Source organism: Nicotiana tabacum, chromosome 12 (assembly GCF_000715075.1).
Source record: "Nicotiana tabacum cultivar K326 chromosome 12, ASM71507v2, whole genome shotgun sequence".
NCBI lineage: Eukaryota > Viridiplantae > Streptophyta > Magnoliopsida > Solanales > Solanaceae > Nicotiana > Nicotiana tabacum.
Genome location: NC_134091.1, coordinates 55,941,452 through 55,961,404, shown reverse-complemented (window position 1 = coordinate 55,961,404; position 19,953 = coordinate 55,941,452). Strand labels below are relative to the sequence as shown.

The 19,953-nt window shown below is 35.0% G+C and overlaps 1 protein-coding gene across 2 annotated transcripts; it reads left to right on the top strand.

Moving 5' to 3' along the window:
- Nucleotides 1-2,563: 2,563 nt before the first annotated feature.
- LOC107822898 (origin of replication complex subunit 2) lies at nt 2,564-16,562 on the top strand. 2 transcript variants are annotated; one of them, XM_075226527.1, is made up of 6 exons: nt 2,564-2,930; nt 10,840-10,946; nt 11,026-11,191; nt 11,920-12,211; nt 15,650-15,877; nt 15,994-16,562. In XM_075226527.1, the coding sequence occupies exons 1-6, from the start codon at nt 2,802-2,804 to the stop codon at nt 16,188-16,190; spliced, it is 1,119 nt and encodes a 372-aa protein (XP_075082628.1). In that variant the 5' UTR covers nt 2,564-2,801; the 3' UTR covers nt 16,191-16,562. The 2 variants fall into 2 exon arrangements, with proteins under 2 accessions (XP_075082628.1, XP_016504973.1); XM_016649487.2 differs by having other exon boundaries at nt 2,566-2,930; nt 11,059-11,191.
- The last annotated feature ends 3,391 nt before the right edge of the window (nt 16,563-19,953 follow it).

Below are 19,953 nucleotides of genomic sequence, written 5' to 3'. Positions count from 1 at the left end.
AGCTAACTCAATAAAGAAAACAATCTTTCTCTATAAAAATCCGTAAATGCTTTATTTTAATTTCTAAGAACCTTTGTGGGAATATCTTATGAAGTTTATTGTCATTTGCGTGACCTGATATTAAAAATAACCAAGTAATGCATAAATATTGTCATCAAGATTCTTTAAAGATTTGTCAAATAAAACCTATTGAAAATTAAATTTTTTTTATCTCTTTAGTGATTTGGGAATGAAGAGGTTGTCCCTATAGCTCAAGAAAAATTAATAACTATAGTGTAAAATCTAAAAATGACAAATATTGAGTTAATATTTTACAACAGATAACTTAGAAATATATAAAAACAAATATCGGGGGTTGTCATTTGTTGGAGTAAATAAAAAAGAAAGAAAAATAATTAATAAATTAATTTAGAATACATAATATTATCTTCTACTATCTTATCCGTATTCTTTCAAGTTCGCATTTTTACCAATTTGATTCTAAATATTATACTGTAATTAAATTTTCTCTATTGTCTAATTATTTTTAGGACCAATCTTCTCCTTTATAAATATAAGTGTCTTTTAATTCGCAAAAATTTATATTGGGATTATAGAGCGAGAATTATATTACGAAAATCAAATAATAACAAATTTTTTTATTGGATATACTTTAAAATTATAATATATAAAGTGTAATATAAAAAAATGTGTTTGTTTTTTCCTATATAAACTTGGATAAAATTTTATTTTCAACTTTAACCTGTCTTCTTAAATGATTTGCAATAAGCGCTTTGGAGATGGATATTTTGGTCATTTGATTTTATCCCGGGATAATTAATCCCCAAATTATTATCCCACATTGAATGTAGAACAAAAATAACAACTAATTGAGATTGTGATATAACTATTGTCGTGATTTCTTATACAAAAAATAAATATCTAACCAAACATGAAATTGAATAGTCCCACTTTTTATCCCAAAATTGTTATACTTCAATTTTGTTGAATGTAAAAATTATTTTTAAATTTTTAAATATTTTTAGTTATTTTTATCTAATTATTGAGTGTAGTTTTCAAAATATTACACATAAAATCGATGAAGAGAAAATACTCAATTATTTGTTCTAATAGTTGAGTGTATTTTTTAAATATTATAGTAAAAATCAAAGAAGAAAAAATATTTTTTGAATATGAAAGGAGTTCAAATATTATATGGAAGTATATTATCTATTATCTGTTTTTATTTATACTATTATTAAGTACTAAAAATCTTTAAATTAAAAGTCAAATAATTTGTACTTGACTTCAAAACACCATCCTTGTTGGTAGGGGTGTCAATGGTTCGGTTCGGTCGGTTATTTTATAAAATTTATACCATACCAATTTTTCGGTTATTCTATTTTGTATAACCAAAATCAGACTTTTCGAAACCATCCCAATCAAGTCGGTTCTCTTCGGTATCAGTAAGGTTCAGTTAATTTTCGATATTTTTTAAAATATCATGTAAAAATCACTAGTAAAAGTAGAATGTCATAACATACATATTTTTATAGGACTTAGCAAAACTCTCTAGACAATTTTACTGTTTAAATGGTGATGAATTAAGAAAACATGAAAGATGGCCAAAGTATAGATCCATCAACTACAACAACGTAAAAAAAAACTAAGAAAAGACAAAGAAAAGATAAATCACACGAGTAGAAAAATATTAACTAAGCTGGGACTCATGAATAAAGTTTATAGAAGATTAAATATTCAAAAAGATAAATTTAAATTATACGAAAGGAAACGTATTCAATACATTGTAATTTGCTACTCATAACCGCTAGAATACTTTGTGTCTTGCTAGTGAATATTTTAAAAATAATTTTGTTTCAGTAAGAGTAGTATATTTGGTTTGGGAATTAGGATTCTGATTTTAATTACTTGTTGGCTTGTAACAATTTTCATAATTCCTAGGTCCAAGAAAAAATTTAATTATTATTTTTAAACTTAGCATATATATTTTTCATATGTAAATTTATTCGGTACAGTTCAGTATTTTTTCGATTTATTTTTATAAAATAAAAAATCTACCCTAATTATCGGTACGGTTATAAATTTATATAAAAACATACGGTTTTATTAATAGAAACCTAAAAGTCGGTTCGATGCGATACAATTTGGTCGATTTAGTCAGTTTTCAAATATTCATTGACACCTCCGGGAACTAAAATTTTCATCGAAGACAATATGCCGTGTAATCGGATTGTTTACTTTGTTGGAGAATCTTTTACATGTTTTCCTTTATTTTTATTTTTATAGTATTCTTATTAAATCCTAATTATTAGAACTTCATACATAGTTCAAATAAGAAATTTAAGGAATCTTTTTGTTTACTTAAATTATAATTATATACAATGTAAAATATATTTTTAGAGGCAAACGATATTTTAGTTCGTGCTTTTAATATAGTATAGATTATTATAAATAATATCAGTTTTGGTTTATTTCAAAATACAGATTTATTAATAGGTAAAGCATATTTCAAATTTTTTAAAAATAAATACTCACCACAAATTAAGGAACCAGTTTCTCTTTAGTAAACGTGGAAGAGAAATTAGGGATTGTGGTTTTTGTTTTATGATACAAAGAAAAGGTATCTGAATGAGAAAGAAGAGTGAAAAAAAAAAAAAAATCGGAAAGAAGATTGTGACGAGTTTAGTACCAACTTCCAAAAGGTTTTGCTAAAACTTTGGAATTCAAAAACGCACTTCTCTGAGATTGTGCTTGTTAACTGATTGAAGTCTTAGTGTTTCGGGTTCTCTAAATTGGAGGAAATGGATGCAAATGAGATTGAGGAAGAAGAGTTTGGGTTCTCAAGAAACTATTTCCTCGCTAAAGAAGTGGGCTCTTCACGCAAAAAATCAGCTCGGAAGCTTTCTGAAATCGATCTTGTGGACGAAGAGGTCTGTGTTTGCCTTCTAATATCTCATCTGTTTATATTATTAGTTGCTAAATCTCAACCAAAGGTGGATTGCGAAGTACCATTGCTCCCAGACAGGGTTTGCAACCTTATGTTGGGATACTTCTTTTCAGAAATTGTTTAATTGTATATATGGCTCGAATTTATTTCACTTACTGCTGAAATATTGCATTTACACCTAAATTACTCGTAGTGCACAGGACTAGTGACCAAAGTATATGCATTTTTACCTTCTATCTTTAAGGGTTACAAAAAGATGTTTAGCGGTTGAATTTGACATTGTGTTTTGGGGTTTTTGATAGACTCCATCTGATTGTTTCTTCTGTGATTTACTGTGGTTTGCTAAATTTGGAAAATGTCTTTTGGTTGTTTGATAGACTGCCATTTGGATTGTTTCTTTTGTCATCTACCAAATAATTAAAATTCCAAATCAATCATCTAGTGTTGACTAGTTATTATATGTTATGAAGACTCTTCTTTAATAGTAAGTATATTGTATAGTTTATTTCCAGGCAAATTATACAATATAGTTTTTATTGTGCCGAGGGTCTACGTATGTGTACATCCCACCCTCTCCAGACACCATTTGTGGGAACATATTGGGTATATTGTTGTTGACTTCCGGGCAAAATGAAAAGAAATGGAGAAAAAGAGTATTCCTTCATTTTTTCCTCGAATACATTAGCTAGAACAAAAGCTGATTTGTTCGTAGAAGTGAATTGTAATTACTTGATGTAATTTGAGAAAATTTTGTTCCATTTGTCCTATCCACTTTATTTCAGTATATTCCATATTAGCTAAAAGTACAATAGCAATGGGGTTATTTCTTCTTTTTCACTATAACACATAATTTTTAACAACATACCCAGTGTGATCCCACTGGTGGGGTTTGAGGAGGGTGGGGTGTACGCAGGCCTTACCTCAGCCTCGTGTGAGGTAGAGAGGCGTAGCACATACTTTTCAAGATAACAAATTTAAATAGTTATTTGTCGAGTTCAGGGAAAATGAGAAACTCCAAATCCAACAAACAATGAAAAGGTATTCAAGATATTTTCTTAAGATTGAAAACATACTAGTCCCCGTTAGAATTGTTTGCTTTCACATATTTGTAAGGATTTGAATTATAAAATCCTCAATACATAAATTTTTTAACATTTGAATGAAGCTAATAAATGACAATTACACAAAGAAAAATTGAAACCGAAAGGTAGTGATGGGAACCTGTACATGCAAATGGCCAGCTGTGTGTACAAATATATGAATGTAAAACCTTTTGCATCTCAATGGAGCCTTAGGAAATTCAGAGGTTAAACCCAATGTTCAAAAATAAGAGCAAAATGAATAGAAAGCCAGGTTGAAGGTAAAAGGAAGCATTCCTACCCCATAATCACATAATTATACAACTGATGTCAGTCGACAATGTTGCAGCTTTTTATCTTTTGAAACAAAGAAATCCAAAAATAAAACACCCAGACTAATAGTAATATTTCACGTTAATTTTTTTTATAAGGAAATATATTATCGTTAACAATCTTTACACATTAAGTTACCACTCAGAATTCTCAGTTTTCCCAGTCCTTGAGGTAGCTTCATTTAAACTATGTAGAAAGAAAAATATAGTATTTGGCCAGTCAAGTGTTTTTAAAAAGAAAATGAATAAAGGTTATTTTTTAATAGAAGACTGTACCACAACGGCATCTATAAGGTGCCAAGGAAATAACAGAATACAACATACAAGATCCTGAATCAAGCTAACCAGCAGATTAATAACTGGCCTTGGAAGCATATATGGAAAATCAAGATTCCCTATAAGGTAGCATGTTTTTCTTGGTTACTAGCAAAGGAGGTTGTTCTGACACAAGACAATCTTATAAAGAGAGGGATTCAATTGTGCTCAAGATGTCACTTATGTGGAGAAGATGTTGAGACAGTTAGCCATCTATTTTTACATTGCAAGATAACTGACCAGTTATGGAAGATCTTTATTAATCTCAGGGGCATAGCTTGGACAATGCCTAGTAAGATTACTGAAGTACTTTTCAGTTGGGATGAAGCTGGAACTGGAGCAAGAGACAGAGATAGATGGAGAACTATCCCATCATGTATTTGGTGGACAATCTGGAAAGAAAGGAATTCCAGATGTTTTGAGGATAGAAGAAATTTTGTGCAGAAGATCAAGCTTAATTGTGTTTTGCTTTTTTGCTTTTGGTGTAAACAGATCTACGCAGAAGATACTGTTTCAATCCTAGATGTCCTAGAATCTTATTAGGCCTGAGGTCCAAGTTTTTTTCTTTTGGCTACTCACTTGTAAATATGGTTTCAGTACAACCTATGTACTGATTTTATTATAATATCTAATATGTTACCATCTCAAAAAAAAATAGAAGACTGTACCACGACAGTATTGGTGCATAATACTAGGACCTTGCTGGGTATGAACCCTTTAAATCTGTAAGGATTCCAAAAGCTACAGCATTACATCAGTTACATCTATTTTTAAACTTGAAACATTCTCTTCCTTCCCTTCAAAACATTTTCTGTTCCTCTCGAGCCCAGTACTCCACATTATGCATAAAGGTCATCCAGGGCCTTCTTCTTTTCCTTGCTCACTCTGCATATGCCAATTGCCCAAAGCTTGCTTAACTCTTGCTGGCATAACCCATTGGATCCCAAAAAGATTAAAAAACATGCGCCATATTTGGCACACATGATTGGAGTGTAGCAGCAAGGGGTTCACTGTTTCACCCTCTTTTTACATAAATAACACCAGCACAAAGTTAATACCTCTTTTCTGCTAGTTTTCTTGCGTAAGACATGCCTCATGTGCTGCCACCCAACCAAAACAAGCTACATTGGTTGGTGTTTTTTGTCTTCCACACCATTTTCCATGGCCAGTCATTACTGTGGGAAGCCATGTTTTTTACAACTGATAACTCGAGCTGACAGAAAAGCTGCCTTCCCTGCTGCCTCTCCATCTCAAAAAGTCATTCTGAGAATCTATCGGTGAAACATTCCAAGTCATTTCCAGCAATCTGTTTATGCTTTCAGTATCCCAATCGTTGAAATTTCTCCTAAACTGAAAGATACAGGTGCTGCCGTCCCAACAGTCTGCTATGCTAGCATCTTTGTTCAGCACTAGACTATATAAATCAGGAAAGAATCAGCTAATGTATCATCGACAAGCCACTTGTCTTGCCAAAAGTTAAATCTTCTTCCATCTCTGACACTTGATCTGGTGTGCTTGGAATTCCTCCCACAGATTATTGATATGTTTCCACATTGCAGTGCCATGGGGAGATACTATGTGAGTTGTTCCCCATAATTCTGGAACCCATCTTTAGCCTTGCTGACCTCCTTGCAGTGCTCTTTCTTTATGTCATTTCATCTCCATAGCCATCTGTAAAGCAAACTTTTATTATGGAGCCTGATGTTCCTAACACCCAAACCACCTCCCTCCTTGCAAATTGTAACTTTTTCATACTTTATCAAATGAAACTTACCTGGAATCTACCTTCCCTTCCAATAAGTATTGCATCTGATCCTGTTTATATGCCCTTCCACCTTGGTTGGGATAGGTACCAATGACATTAAATAAGTCGAAATTTCATCAAGCTATTAATCAACGTCAATCTTCCACTAAAGGAAAGATATTGTCTTTTCCTTGAACATAATCTCTTATCGCATTTTTTTCATTTACTCCTTTCTGTATACTGTTATCTCTATATTCTTCTCCAAGAGGTAGTGCCAAACAAGAGGTTGGAAAATTTTCCGGCTTGCAAGCCGAAGAGTGTGCTAGTGACTGAGCACTCTGGTCAGCATGTATTGAAATTAAACTGCTCTTCCTCAGATTTTTATGGAGTCCAGATAGTTCAAAAGCAATAAGCATCCCCTTCAAATGTAAAATCTGCTCCTTATCTGCATCTCAGAAACTTAAAATGTCATCGGCATACAACAGGGAGCCAGTTAAGTGATGCAGATAAAGAGCAGTTAAATGATTACCACAGTTACGAGTAATTTCCACCCCTTTCAGCCAGTTAAGTGACACTGCTTTAGATATCATTCTGCTGAGACTTTCCATCACCGTAATAGAAAAGGTACGGTGACAAAGAATCACCCTATCTCGATCCTCTTTGGGGAGAAAAAAAATATTTTTACGGAGTCCAGATAGTTCAAAAGCAATAAGCATCCCCTTCAAATGTAAAATCTGCTCCTTATCTGCATCTCAGAAACTTAAAATGCCATCAGCATACAACAGGGAGCCAGTTAAGTGATGCAGATAAAGAGCAGTTAAGTGATTTTTTTTGATGAAGTAAGATGATTCATTGATGGCATCTAGAGGATGCAGAAATACAAAATAGGCCATTGTTGGCTCCATTACAATATGATTCAATTCCAGTCGGAGAGCTAACAAAAAAAAAAAAAACACAAGAACGAAAGTATGGCCTAAGTCAAAGTAAGTGAACTGATAAAATCTAGATAGGAGGCAACATTATTTACAGGGGTGAGGTTGCTCCAACTAAAAAGGTACACTAGACCTTTAGCTTTCAAAAAATGAGGAGTAGTGGAAACTCCATCAAAACATCTGCGATTCCTCTCTGTCAAAAGAACCCAAAAGATGCAAGGAGGGATCATCTTCCAGATTTTCCTGATGGCTCCGTCAACTTTCCACCTGTTCCACCCTTCAACTGCTTCCTTAATGCCCTGAGGTAGGGTCCAGCTTATTCCCATAATGGAAAAAAACATAGACCACATGGAAGTGGCTACTGGGCAATGAAGAAGAAGATGGTTAATAGACTCTTGAGTTTTGTTGGCACATGTAGCATTTATTAGCTAGTTGGAAACTCCTTCTACAGGGATTATCTTGTGTGAGACAAGCTCCCCTTAGAGCTGTCCATGAGTAGCAGATGACTTTTGTGGGCAGTTTTGTCTTCCAAATCAGTTTCCAGGGCCAAGAGTCGATGATACCAGTTAGCATTAAGTCTCTCGCAGTTCCTGCAAAATGTAAGAGCCTGATTCAGAGTTACCCCACTTGAGTCTGTCTGATGCTTGCTCATTCATAGAGAAGTTCCCAAGTCTTCCATACAGTTCCAGTAGACTTTCTAGTTCCCAGTCCTGCATGTTCCTTCTAAACAGAATGTCCCAAGTTCCTTCTGATATGTTTTGAGCTATTGTTGAATCTGGAGCATTGACCATCTGATATAAGGATGGATAGTTGTCCTTCTGTGTGTTTGTGTCTAACCATTTATCCTTCCAGAACTTGACATGTAATCCATTTCCAATCTTGAATGATATGTTCTGTGAGAATTCCTCCCACAGGCTGCTGATGTGCTTCCAAAGGCCTACTCCATGAGGTGCTCTATTGTTTTCAGTGCACCAGTGGGTTTGTTGTCCATGTTTGGCAGCAACCACCTCCTTCCATAAGCTTGAACCTTCATCTTCAAATCTCCGCCATTTCATTAGCATGCTCTTGTTGTGCTTTGCTAGGCCTCTGATTCCAAGTCCACCTTGGGATTTAGGTTGTATTACTCCGGACCATTTGACAAGGTGGAACTTATGAGCTTCAGAGTTACTTTTCCATAGAAAGGTTCTTCTGGCTTTGTCCAGTTGCTTTAGGACCTTACTAGGCATAGGAAAGAGTGACATGCAATAGGTTGGGATGCTGTCCAGGACACTATTTATCAAGGTCAAACTGCTACCCATTGAAATGTATTGTAGCTGCCATGTTGTCAGTCTTTTTTCTACCTTTTCAATGACTCAATTCCACACATCAGCTGATTTGTATTTAACCCCCAAGGCGAGGCCCAAGTAAGTAGTTGGAAAGGTACCAGTATCACAGCATAAGATAGCAGCCAAAGCTTCCAAATCGGGGACTTCATTGACGGGGTATATTACACTCTTTAACATATTGATATGTAGGCCTGAGATTGCTTTAAATATGAGTAGAGTGAGATTGATGTATTGTACCTGAGACCTTTCAGCACCACAAAAAATTATTGTGTCATCTGCATATAATAGGTGTGAAACTGAGATGGAATCTATTGAAGAGTTTCCAACACTGAACCCTTCTATCCATTGTAGCTGCTTTGCTTTGTCTAGCATCTGACTGAGTCCTTCCATGACTAGAATGAAGAGGAAAGGGGATAAGGGATCTCCATGTCTTAACCCTTTATGTGGAGAGAAAGCCAACCAGGCTTCTATTAATAAGGATTGAGAATTTGATGGTTGTTATGCAGTATTTTATCCATTTAATCCATCTGCGCCCAAACCCCATTTTTCTAAGCATTGATAGTAGATAAGACCAGCTAACTTTGTCAAAGGCCTTCTCTATATCCAACTTACATAGTATGCCTGGAATTCCACTCTTCAATCTGGCATCCAGCATCTCATTGGCTATTAAGGCTGCATCAGTGATTTGTCTGTGCTTGATGAATGCATTTTGCACTCCTGATACGAGTTTCCCTATCACTGATTTGATCCTTTCTGCTAGTAACTTGGCTGCTATTTTGTTGATACTGCCTATAAGACTTATAGGTCTGAAGTCTTTTAGTTCTAAGGCTCCTTTCCTTTTAGGGACTAGAGCTATGAAAGAGGCATTGTAGGATTTGACCATGTAGCAATTTTGATGGAAGTGGTTTAAGGCCCCCATTATGTCATGCTTGATTATGCCTCAGGTATTTTGGAAGAATGCCATAGTGTATCCATCAGGTCCAGGAGCTTTGTCTGGTGCACATGATTTGATACTAGCAAGAACTTCCTCTTCTTCAAATGGCCTTTCTGGCCAGTCCTTTTCATCACTAGAGATAGATCCCAGATTACCAAAATCAGCAGTAGGCCTCCATTGTTCCTCTTCCGTGTATAGACCCTCGTAGAAAGTGAGTATTTCTTCCTTGATTGCATCTTTGTCTTCTATTATTGCATCACCAATCAACAATTTATCTATACAGTTGGATCTCATATTGGAATTTGCCATTCTTTGAAAGTACTTGGTATTCCTATCACCTTCTTTGAGCCAAAGACACCTAGACTTCTGCCTCCAAGATATCTCTTCCTCCTTTGCCACTTGTTGTATTAGCCCTAGTATTTTCACTCTTTCCGTTTGTGTTTGGAGCCTACCAACAGTTACCAGTAATTTCCACCTCTTTCAGCCAGTTAAGTAACACTGCTTTAGATATCATTCTGCTGAGACTTTCCATTACCATAATAAAAAGGTACGGTGACAAAGAATCACCCTATCTCGATCCTCTTTTGGGGAGAAAAAAAACCCTACAGGGAATCCATTGATTAAAATCGAGAATTTGACAGTTGTCACACAAAATTTCGTCAATTTCATCCACCTAATCAAACTAAAAGGAAAATTTATAAGTAACTAAAATGATCCAATAAAAGGAACTTCGGACACTAAACGCTCTCTTCAAAGGATGAGCATAAGTTCAGCTTAACAGCTCCGAATACACACAAGTATTTGCTGTGAACAACCTTCTGGATATATCAGTAAGCAAAGAGGTTCGACAAAATTTATGATTTTTTGTAATTAAGGAGAAAATAAGAGCTGACTTTTCATTTGATGCATTCAAAGAAGTGCATAAAGGTATATTTACCAAAGAGATGAACTACTTCACAATGCGAGCCGTGACCATTCATGTGATAAAACTATCAAGGAAATCCGTACTTGACCATTGAACAAAGGCAAGAAAAGAAAGATAGAATCAACAAAGGGCCAATGGACAATCCCTTCAAAGATGAGGATTAATATGCATTTTCCAAATTACATTTGTTGTACGTGGTTGTGCCCCTTATACATGTTTTAATCTTTCCTGACCAATGCATAATGGACAAAGTTCCAGTTATGATTCTTCTTACTAAGAGTCCACAATGATGATTGTTGCATGCAGGAATTAAGAGAGGTGGCAACTAATATTGAGCCCAAACATGAGAAAGAAGTAAATGATTTGATCAATAGGTACAAAAGTTTGTATTCAGAATGGCTTTTCGTGCTAAGGTCAGTGTCCACGATATGCTTTTTGGATAAGTTTTTTATTTGCCTTGTATTCATTTGCTATCAAATGTAAACCTGGAAGGTTCTCCTTTCCAATTCTTTATTACTCTGATAGGTGTGGTTTTGCACTTTTGATGTATGGCTTTGGATCAAAGAAAGCTTTGATTGAAGATTTTGCCACAAGATCTTTAACTGAGTATTCTGTTGTTGTCGTCAATGGGTATCTCCAGTCTATAAATCTTAAACAGGTATTCACCCTATTGTTTTCTTGTTTAGAAGTGCTGCTTGCTTGATACCTTTGTTTTAGAAAATAATTTTGGTGTAGAAAGTCTCAAAATCAGGATCTTCCACTTTGCAAATTTTCTGAAAAACAAAGTTATAGGCTCGTATTTTAGGGTTAGACAGATTTCTACAAGAACACTGATCATGACAGAAGCTTTTGCTTATGTAGCTATATTGTTTAGTTGCAAGCTTCCTACTTTAGTGCATCACGTGTTCACTGACATGGATTTTTAAGTTAGTAGTGACAATTTTTGAAGTTTAGCTGTTATCTGGTATATATCAAGGTAATCCCACTGGATTTAATGAGAGGGCAATAACTGAAGATTACACATTGGCTGGCACAATAAGATGGTTATGCCCATACTTCAGTCTTAAAAATCTTGAAATAGAATATTAGAGGTTGAAAATAAAGCTAAATGTTCCTTTTACTTGGTGTTATGGAAGCTATCAATACTTAAAACACAAATATTTTTTGACAGTTCATTTGATTCCTGGTGCCTGGGATTTAATATAACGATAGTAATTTCCTTTTTTAATTTAATATATTTCTTAATATCAACAATTATTACAGTTATGAGCACCCCCTCTTTAATGATATTATATGATATGATCCGCATGAGCTATACCCGCGTTACTGGCACAAAATCATTCTAGTAATACTAAGAGATATGCTATCGTTGATCTTTTATTGCAGGTGGTGATAACACTAGCTGAGCTCCTTTGGGATCAACTAAAATTGCGACAAAAGACAACATCAAGAATTCTGTCTAAAAGCCAACAACCATTTAACCCCAGATCCATGGATGAGCTTCTTGCTTTTCTAGACAAACCAGATCTAGAAGATGAGTGTTTTGTTTGCATCGTTGTTCATAACATTGATGGTCCTGGGTTGCGTGATTCTGACAGCCAACAATGTCTTGCAAGTATCGCTGCTTGTTCTCATGTCCGTATGGTTGCTTCCATTGACCATGTCAATGCTCCTCTTTGTAAGTGTTTTCTGCAAATGCGTGTGTGAGCATGTATATGACGTGTGCATAATAGATAGGGATGGCAAGTGGCACGGGTGTAGTGCAGGTTCTATCTTAACCTGCGAAATTTCAACCCCCGCCCGCACCCACACCCACGTCGCCCTGCCCCGCTTAGTTTTTTCTTCTTCATTTTTTCAGTTTTATTTCTTTTGATAAAATGCATAAATCAAAACCACTAATAACAAAAGTGATGAATTAAGACGCTCACAATCAATCAACGTCAATGATGAGAATTGAGAGCTAACAACTACTAAAATGGCCAACAAAATAATGTGCGGAAGTTTGCAAGTGAAGAAGCAGAAAGAGGAGAAAGCTGATATTAGTACTTACCCCCTAAAAAATAGCTGATATATTAATCATGAGTGTGCAAATATGATTTTGGGATTATATAGTACAACACAAGACTGTTGTAAGCATCAAAGCTCTTCTGTCAAGCCAGAGTTATTATTGCGTGATTGCATCATCAATATATATCAGCAGAAGATACAACTCAACTCTTTTTCTCTCATGTTGTCAAATATTGGGGCCTGCCTAAAGACATCGTTAGTGATCGCGACTCTCGCTTCACTAGCAACTTTTGGACTCAGCTCTTTAAGTGCCTCGGGTCAAAGTTGAGCCATAGTTCAAGTTTCCATCCGCATTCTGATGGCCATACGGAGCGGTTCAATGGCATGCTGGAGGAATACCTCCGCCATTTTGTTACCGGATCGCAGAAGAATTGGGTGAAGCTTCTGGATGCTGCTCAACTGTGTTTCAATCTACAAAAGAGCTCTAGTACAAACAAAATGGCTTTTGAAATTGTTACCGGACAACAACCGCTACTCCCACACATTGTGAATGCCCAAAACATGTCGAAATCTTCTCGAGCTGCTTGCTTCTCGAAGGAATGAAAGTGAAATTTGGAGATAGTGCAGAGCTATCTTGTCAAGGCCCAAAAGCGGATGAAAAACATGCTGATCAAAATCGTCGTTTTGTTGAATACCAAGTAGGAGACAAAGTGATGGTGAGAATCCCAAAGCGATACTTGTTTCCAGGGGTCCATGACCCTCGCCTATTGCAAAAGTACATTGGACCCTTGTCCTATTGAGAAATGCATTGGAAAAGTTGCATACTGGGTGGATACCCTAGCCTGGTGGAAGATTCATCCAGTCTTCCATGTCAGCCTTCTGAAACCTTTTGGGGAAGACATGGAGGATACTTCACGGAACCAACTCACAATACCTAGTATTCGAGGTCCTAATTTAACCGGGAAAAGACGTGTTGAAGCTATTCTCGATGATCGAGTGGTTCATGCTTCAAGGAAAGATCACCAAGAGTTTTTGATGAAATGGCAGGGCTGTGATGCAGAAGAGAATACTTGGGAGAGGGGAACAAACCTCAAAACCTACAAGAGCCTGATCGAAGATTATCTTGCAAGTAAGGCGCCGAGGACGTCGCCAACTCAGGTGGGAGAGAATGTCATGGGCGGCTTTCCAGCCATGCCCCATGACCCCTTGGACGCGCCCCATGGCGTCCTAGCAAGCCTCCCAACGCCTAGTGCCATGGACGGCCCCGTGGTCTTGGCCGCGCCAAGTGACAAGCGCGCCTGTGCCTATGTCACCCCGCCGATAGCCTTCGCCAACGCCCAGCCGCAAGCTGTTGCCAACAGCGCCGCGCGCGCAGACTCTGATGGCTGCTGCCAACGGATCTGCTTCTACCTTGTAGGAATCTAAGTCCTTTTTATTGTAAATATAAAGTAGCTTTACTTCCTGTATTTCCATTATGTTTCTCTAGCTTAGTTATGTCAAGTCCTGTAACTTTGATTTATATTTTTTAAGCATTATTAGAGGGGATCAAGCAATCAAACTTTCTAGCAAGCAAACAATTCTCTGTACTGGTGTCTGTCCCCCTCGACACCGTGTTGCTTTTATATGATAGCTTTCATTTACGCAATCAAGCTTTCTTTCATTCTCAATTCTCTTTTTTGTTCTCTCAATTGTTCGACATGAGTTTTCCCGTACGTCACTGACAGTCTCGTCTAGCGTACGGAGGGGACCCCCGTTGGCGGATAGTAACTGCATGGGCATCGGTTGCTTAGCCTTACGTCGCCCTTCCAAAGAATCTCATGAAGGCGCCGCGTAACAGTGAGCATGTATATGACGTGTGCATAATAAATAGGGATGGCAAGCGGCATGGGTGTAGTGCAGGTTCTGTCTTAACCTGCTAAATTTCAACCCGCCCGCTCCGCCCCGCATAGTATTTTCACCCACGTCCACCCCTCGCATCCACCCCCCCGTCGCCCTGCCCCGCTTAGTTTTTTCTTCATTTTTTGAGTTTTATTTCTTTTTGATCTTTTGATTGGAATTTTCCGTGTCAATTTAAGGATTTAAGGTGGGTGCAACTGTAAACTGTTTTACTAGGTTTCTTTTTTCTTTTTCGGGTAATGGTCGAGAAGAAGAAAATAGCTAATAGGTTTTAAAGAACTATCACATGCTACTCATCATGTCTCAATTACTCTGAATTTTTAGTATTGCCATTTGATGAGATGTTTAAAAATATATGACAACACTCTTATCATTAACTTTTCAACAAGTAATTCACTATTTCAGTTGTAGTGATAAAATGCATAAATCAAAACCACTGATAACAAAAGTGATGAATTAAGACACTCACGATTAATCAACATCAATGATGAGAATTGAGAGCTAACAACTACTAAAATGGCCAACAAAAGAATGTGCTGAAGTTTGCAAGTGAAGAAGCAGAAAGAGGAGAAAGCTGATATTAGTACTTACCCCCGCCCCCCCCAAAAAAAAAATAGCTGATATATTAATCATGAATGTGCAAATATGATTTTGGGATTATATAGTACAACACAAGACTGTTATAAGCATCAAAGCTCTTCTGTCAAGCCAGAGTCATTATTGCGTGATTGCATCATCAGTATATGTTTCTAGCTTGGCCAAACGCGCACCAACGTTGGCGTCAACCCGCAACCTTCCCTGCAACCGCAAAAATATTTTTTTTAAATCAACCCGCAGCGCCCTGCATAGGTTTAAACCCTCTTCACCCCGCACCCACACTGCCCCATTGCCATCCCTAATAACAGAGGATGTCTAGAGGTGTAAGGGAGTGTTTTGTGAAGTCTGTTTTCCGTAGCTTGCATGTATTGTGCCTTGTAGTAATTTTACCTGTTTTAAGAATTACTAGGTATTACTGCCTTTTGCTCATTGCTGCTTGACTGTAAATATATAGCACCTTAACTGTACCATCTGATTCTGAAATGTCAAGTTCTGATCATTCCTTAGTATCTTTCTTAACACCTGGAATTCGAACTCTTATAGGAGTATTTATTATGTGCATGTCACATTGAAAAAAGTCTGATTTTTACTACGTTGGCTATGTCATATATATCAGTGTGGGACAAGAAGATGGTTCATACACAGTTTAACTGGTATTGGTCCCATGTTCCTACTTTTGCTCCATACAAGGTTGAAGCAATGTTTTTCCCTTTCATTCTCGCTCATGGGGGCACTGCTCAAAGTGTGAAGACAGCTTCAATTGTCTTACAGAGTCTGACACCAAATGCTCAAAATGTTTTTAAAGTTCTTGCGGAGCATCAATTGGCGCATTCTGATGAAGAAGGCAAGTTCTTTCATACGTTGGTTTCCTCACTTCTATTTCCGTTTCCATGTATATTGAATGCAATTAGATCTATCTGCTATTAATCATTCATTCAAGTTGGACATTGTTCTTCTCAGGGATGCCAATCAATAATCTGTACACTACATGCCGAGAACGTTTTCTGGCGAGTAGTCAAGTTACTTTGAATTCACATCTGACAGAATTTAAGGACCATGAGTTGATCAAAACCAAAAGAAATTCAGATGGTCAAGATTGCTTGTATATTCCTCTTACAAATGAAGCCCTTCAGAAACTTATCGCAGAGATCATTTAATAGGGTTTCTATACGAGAGGGTAAATTACTAATTGGCAAGTCCAAAGCAGATGCATGTTTATGTATGGGAAAAAATTTCATGTGCAGAAAAAGTAAGAAATACTAGCCTGGTTCTCCGCTGGCTGTCACATTGACATGTTAGGATATCTGGCAAGTATGGAAAACCTATCAAGCATATTTAAGAGGGAGACATGTTAGGATATCTGGCAAGTATGGTCCTCTTTTGTAAATGTTGTAACAGTAGTAATTTCTGTTGACCATCTTCTTAGTTGTAGATTCAGCTTTGTAAAAAGGCCAATTACTTTGAATATAGTCTGCATCTGGACATACTTGAAGCACCGTTTAATGTTTTATAGATTCTTGCTTCTTTAATTATCCAACCAACTAAGGGTGGGGCCTAGTGGTCAACGAAGTGGGTGAAAACCATGGCAGACTAGGGTTTAAATTCTGACATAGATACAATACATTTGGTATTACCAGTTCTGAGAAGAATTATCTAACTGTTTGAGCCGTAACATTGTCTGGGGAGTAAAATGGGTATTACCTGTTCTAAAGAATGTTGGTAAAAAGTACGTATTCAAGCAGAATTCTAGGAAAGAAACTGGTTGGCTAATGTTTTTTCCTTTGTTGCTTAGTATCCTCATAGATAAAATGAGACAGATTATACCATATGAATGAAATGTACTTTATTCTTTCAAGATGACTTAAACATATCAAAAAATCATTCAACAAATATGAATTGGGAAGCCCTAAATTTAAAGTTGAAAGATCAATTTACCCTTTTAATAATATATATTCATATTTATTAATAATAATAATTAAATAGAACGTGAAAGTATTTTGTATTGTGCCTTTTCTAAATAGGTGTGTTCTAAATGACACAACCATAGAGGAAATGAAGTAAATAACGGATGTGTTATTTGTATCTCTTTTCTATTGTGGAAGAGTTGATTAATTACACTTTTGTAGATGATATTTTTAGGACAAATATCGACGTGCGGTGGAAAATTTTATTTTGCTGATTTTTTTTTTTAAAATGACAAAGTGAAATGTTTACAATTCTGATGTCTTTTACCAATTACGATGTTAGATAACCCATTGTTGACTCTAGTCTATACTATATTACGAAATTCTTAACAAAATATCGTTCGCCTTTTTGTCCTTTAAAAATATAATTCACATTGGACAAAACAATCATTTAACTAATATTTAGAAATTTGAAATAAACTATAACTTTATTTAATAAATCTTCCCTTATTTGAACTATATAAGAAGTCCTAATATTTAGGATTTTAAGTTCAAACACGATTTATTTTCTATAAATCATTTACCTTTTAAATTAACGAGCTTTAATTTACACGTAATTCTAAATTTTGAGAATATTGCTATTTGTGTATTTGTTTTAATTTTATTTTGTTAGAGTTAGAACGATTGTGTTCTATAATTAGATATCACAACTAGTTTGTTTAGTGATTTGATTATCATGAACCAATACGTAGGAGTTAGGATAAAGTAAACTATGATTCTTCCACTTTAGTTAAAAGATTTTTATGATCCTTCGGTTCAAAAAATAGTGTTTTAAATTTCTTAGATCTTTTAAACTATTAGTATTTCTTTTCAATACTTTATTTCAGAAAACAGGGGATTGCAACTTAGATTTACTTATTCTATTTTCTTTTGAATATGATTGCTTGTGCTTAAGCATTTTTTTTTAATATTTAGGAGTTTAAATCTACTAAATTTTGTGCATTAAATTCTTCATTATCTGAAAATATAAAAGATTCTCATATTAAATACATTGTATAAAACTTTTTCTTATTTGAATTATGTAATATATTCTTTTTTGCAAAAAACAAAAATAATCTAAAATTAAACGGCAAAGTCCACAAAGAATAAGTGAGAACTAACTGTTATTAAGGTCGGTAATGTTAGATGATATTCCTTCAATATTTAAGGATATTTAAGTTCTCAAACGCTAAGTCTTTTGCTTTGTAAATATATACGATATCTAAATTTCTTTTTTTGCGAGGTGTTCTAACTCATATCAATTAAGGATCTTATTAGTTCATATTTTTTCCCTATGTTTTATAACTATAATTACTAATAGTTATACCAGCTCAAATGGCTAGCCACCTAAATAGAATCGATTTATACCATTTTCAGAAACTTTTACTATTTTTAATTTATATTTAATAACGCAAATACATTGATTAGTAATATTGGTATAATTTTAAAAAAAATTATACTCATCGATATCGGGTACACGCGCAACGGGTGTACCCAGAGACTAGTTATGTTAAAAGTAGGAAGCCCTTAAGTAAATAATTAAATTACCAAAATATCCTTCTTAAAATCTTAATTACCCTATTTATAGAAAATAAAAATATAATAATAATATTTTTAAAAAGAAAAAAACTAATTTATTTAAAGTGTCTTTTCTAAAAAGTTGTGACTTCTTAATAAGTAACTGTAAATATCTTTTTTTGAGTATATTCAACTGTTGCTTACTCGCTAAAATCTTAAGAGGAGAAGCCTGGTGATTTCGGACAAATATGTATGAAAATGGGAACACATGTAGAGAAAAAGAAAAAAGATATTATCTTCGGTTTGATCGTTACGAAGAGTTTCGTTGTTTCAACATACCATACCATGGACCAACAAAAATATCAAGTGAGTTTTTAATATCTTTCGTCAATTTTAAGAAAGGAACAAGGCATCATATCTTTTACTACCGTTTTTTGAATTTTTCAAATTTACGGCTGCTTTTGATTATTTGACTTTTTACTATTTCAGCATAAAATTCCGCTTCCGGAAGAAATATGGTATATAGAACCGGTGTTTTAAAAGGCGTGGGCATAAAGCGAGACATTTTATATATGTCTCAGCGAGACGTAATCTCCGAGGCACGGGGCTTAAGCTCCATCGATATTTAATTTTTAATATTTTATAAAATAATATAATAACAGTAAATATTTATAAACATGTAAAATTAAATAAAAATTAAAAAAAATTATAAATATGTAAAATATATATGCTCCATCCCCACAAAAAAACTAGTCAAACAATTTATTATACGTTACTTACAAGCAATGTTTTAAATACAAGTAACTTGAGTCTAAAAAAATAATTTTTTTTTACATGGAGAATAAAAAAGATGATTAACCTGCAATTTGAACTTTGAACTTGCTGCTATGAAGGAGAATGAAGTTCTCTTTGTATTTGTAAAAAAGAAATTTAAATATTCGTTGCTTTTGGGAGATATTAACACACTAGCGGACATGATAAAAAATTGGGAAAGACCATGAATTAGGGGTTCAATCAATAAAAAAGGTCTTGACTTTTAAATTTAATATTTTTGAGTTCATTTTTAAATCTTTTGAGTAATTACTAAACTGACTTTTGAAAATTTGGGTATTATATGAAGGAGTTATTCAACAAATTTTATTTTAATTTGAAAAGGTCTCTGGGGCCTCAAATGCTCGGGCATACGCCCCGAATTGCTGGGCGTACACCTTTTGAGACTTTCGCCCCACACTATCGTCCCAGAGTGTTTCTGGTACGCCTCGCCCTGAGACTCATACCGAAAACGCCTTTTAAAACACTATATAGAACTTCCAAGAGCCACATGTAGATAACATTTTACTTTTATCCACGAATATCGTATCTTTTGAAAGGTAATTAATATAAGAAATTACATAAAATAATAGAATTAGCATGTTAAATTGCATTGACAATATAATTTATTTTTTCAGACAGTAAGTTA

Bases quoted from the DNA above. Each gene is read 5' to 3' on its own strand.
- LOC107822898 (XM_075226527.1), top strand. From the start codon at position 2,802: ATGGATGCAAATGAGATTGAGGAAGAAGAGTTTGGGTTCTCAAGAAAC. The intron at 12,212-15,649 runs GTAAGTGTTTTC...CATATATATCAG, and splicing joins CCATGTCAATGCTCCTCTTT to TGTGGGACAAGAAGATGGTT. The intron at 15,878-15,993 runs GCAAGTTCTTTC...TGTTCTTCTCAG, and splicing joins GGCGCATTCTGATGAAGAAG to GGATGCCAATCAATAATCTG.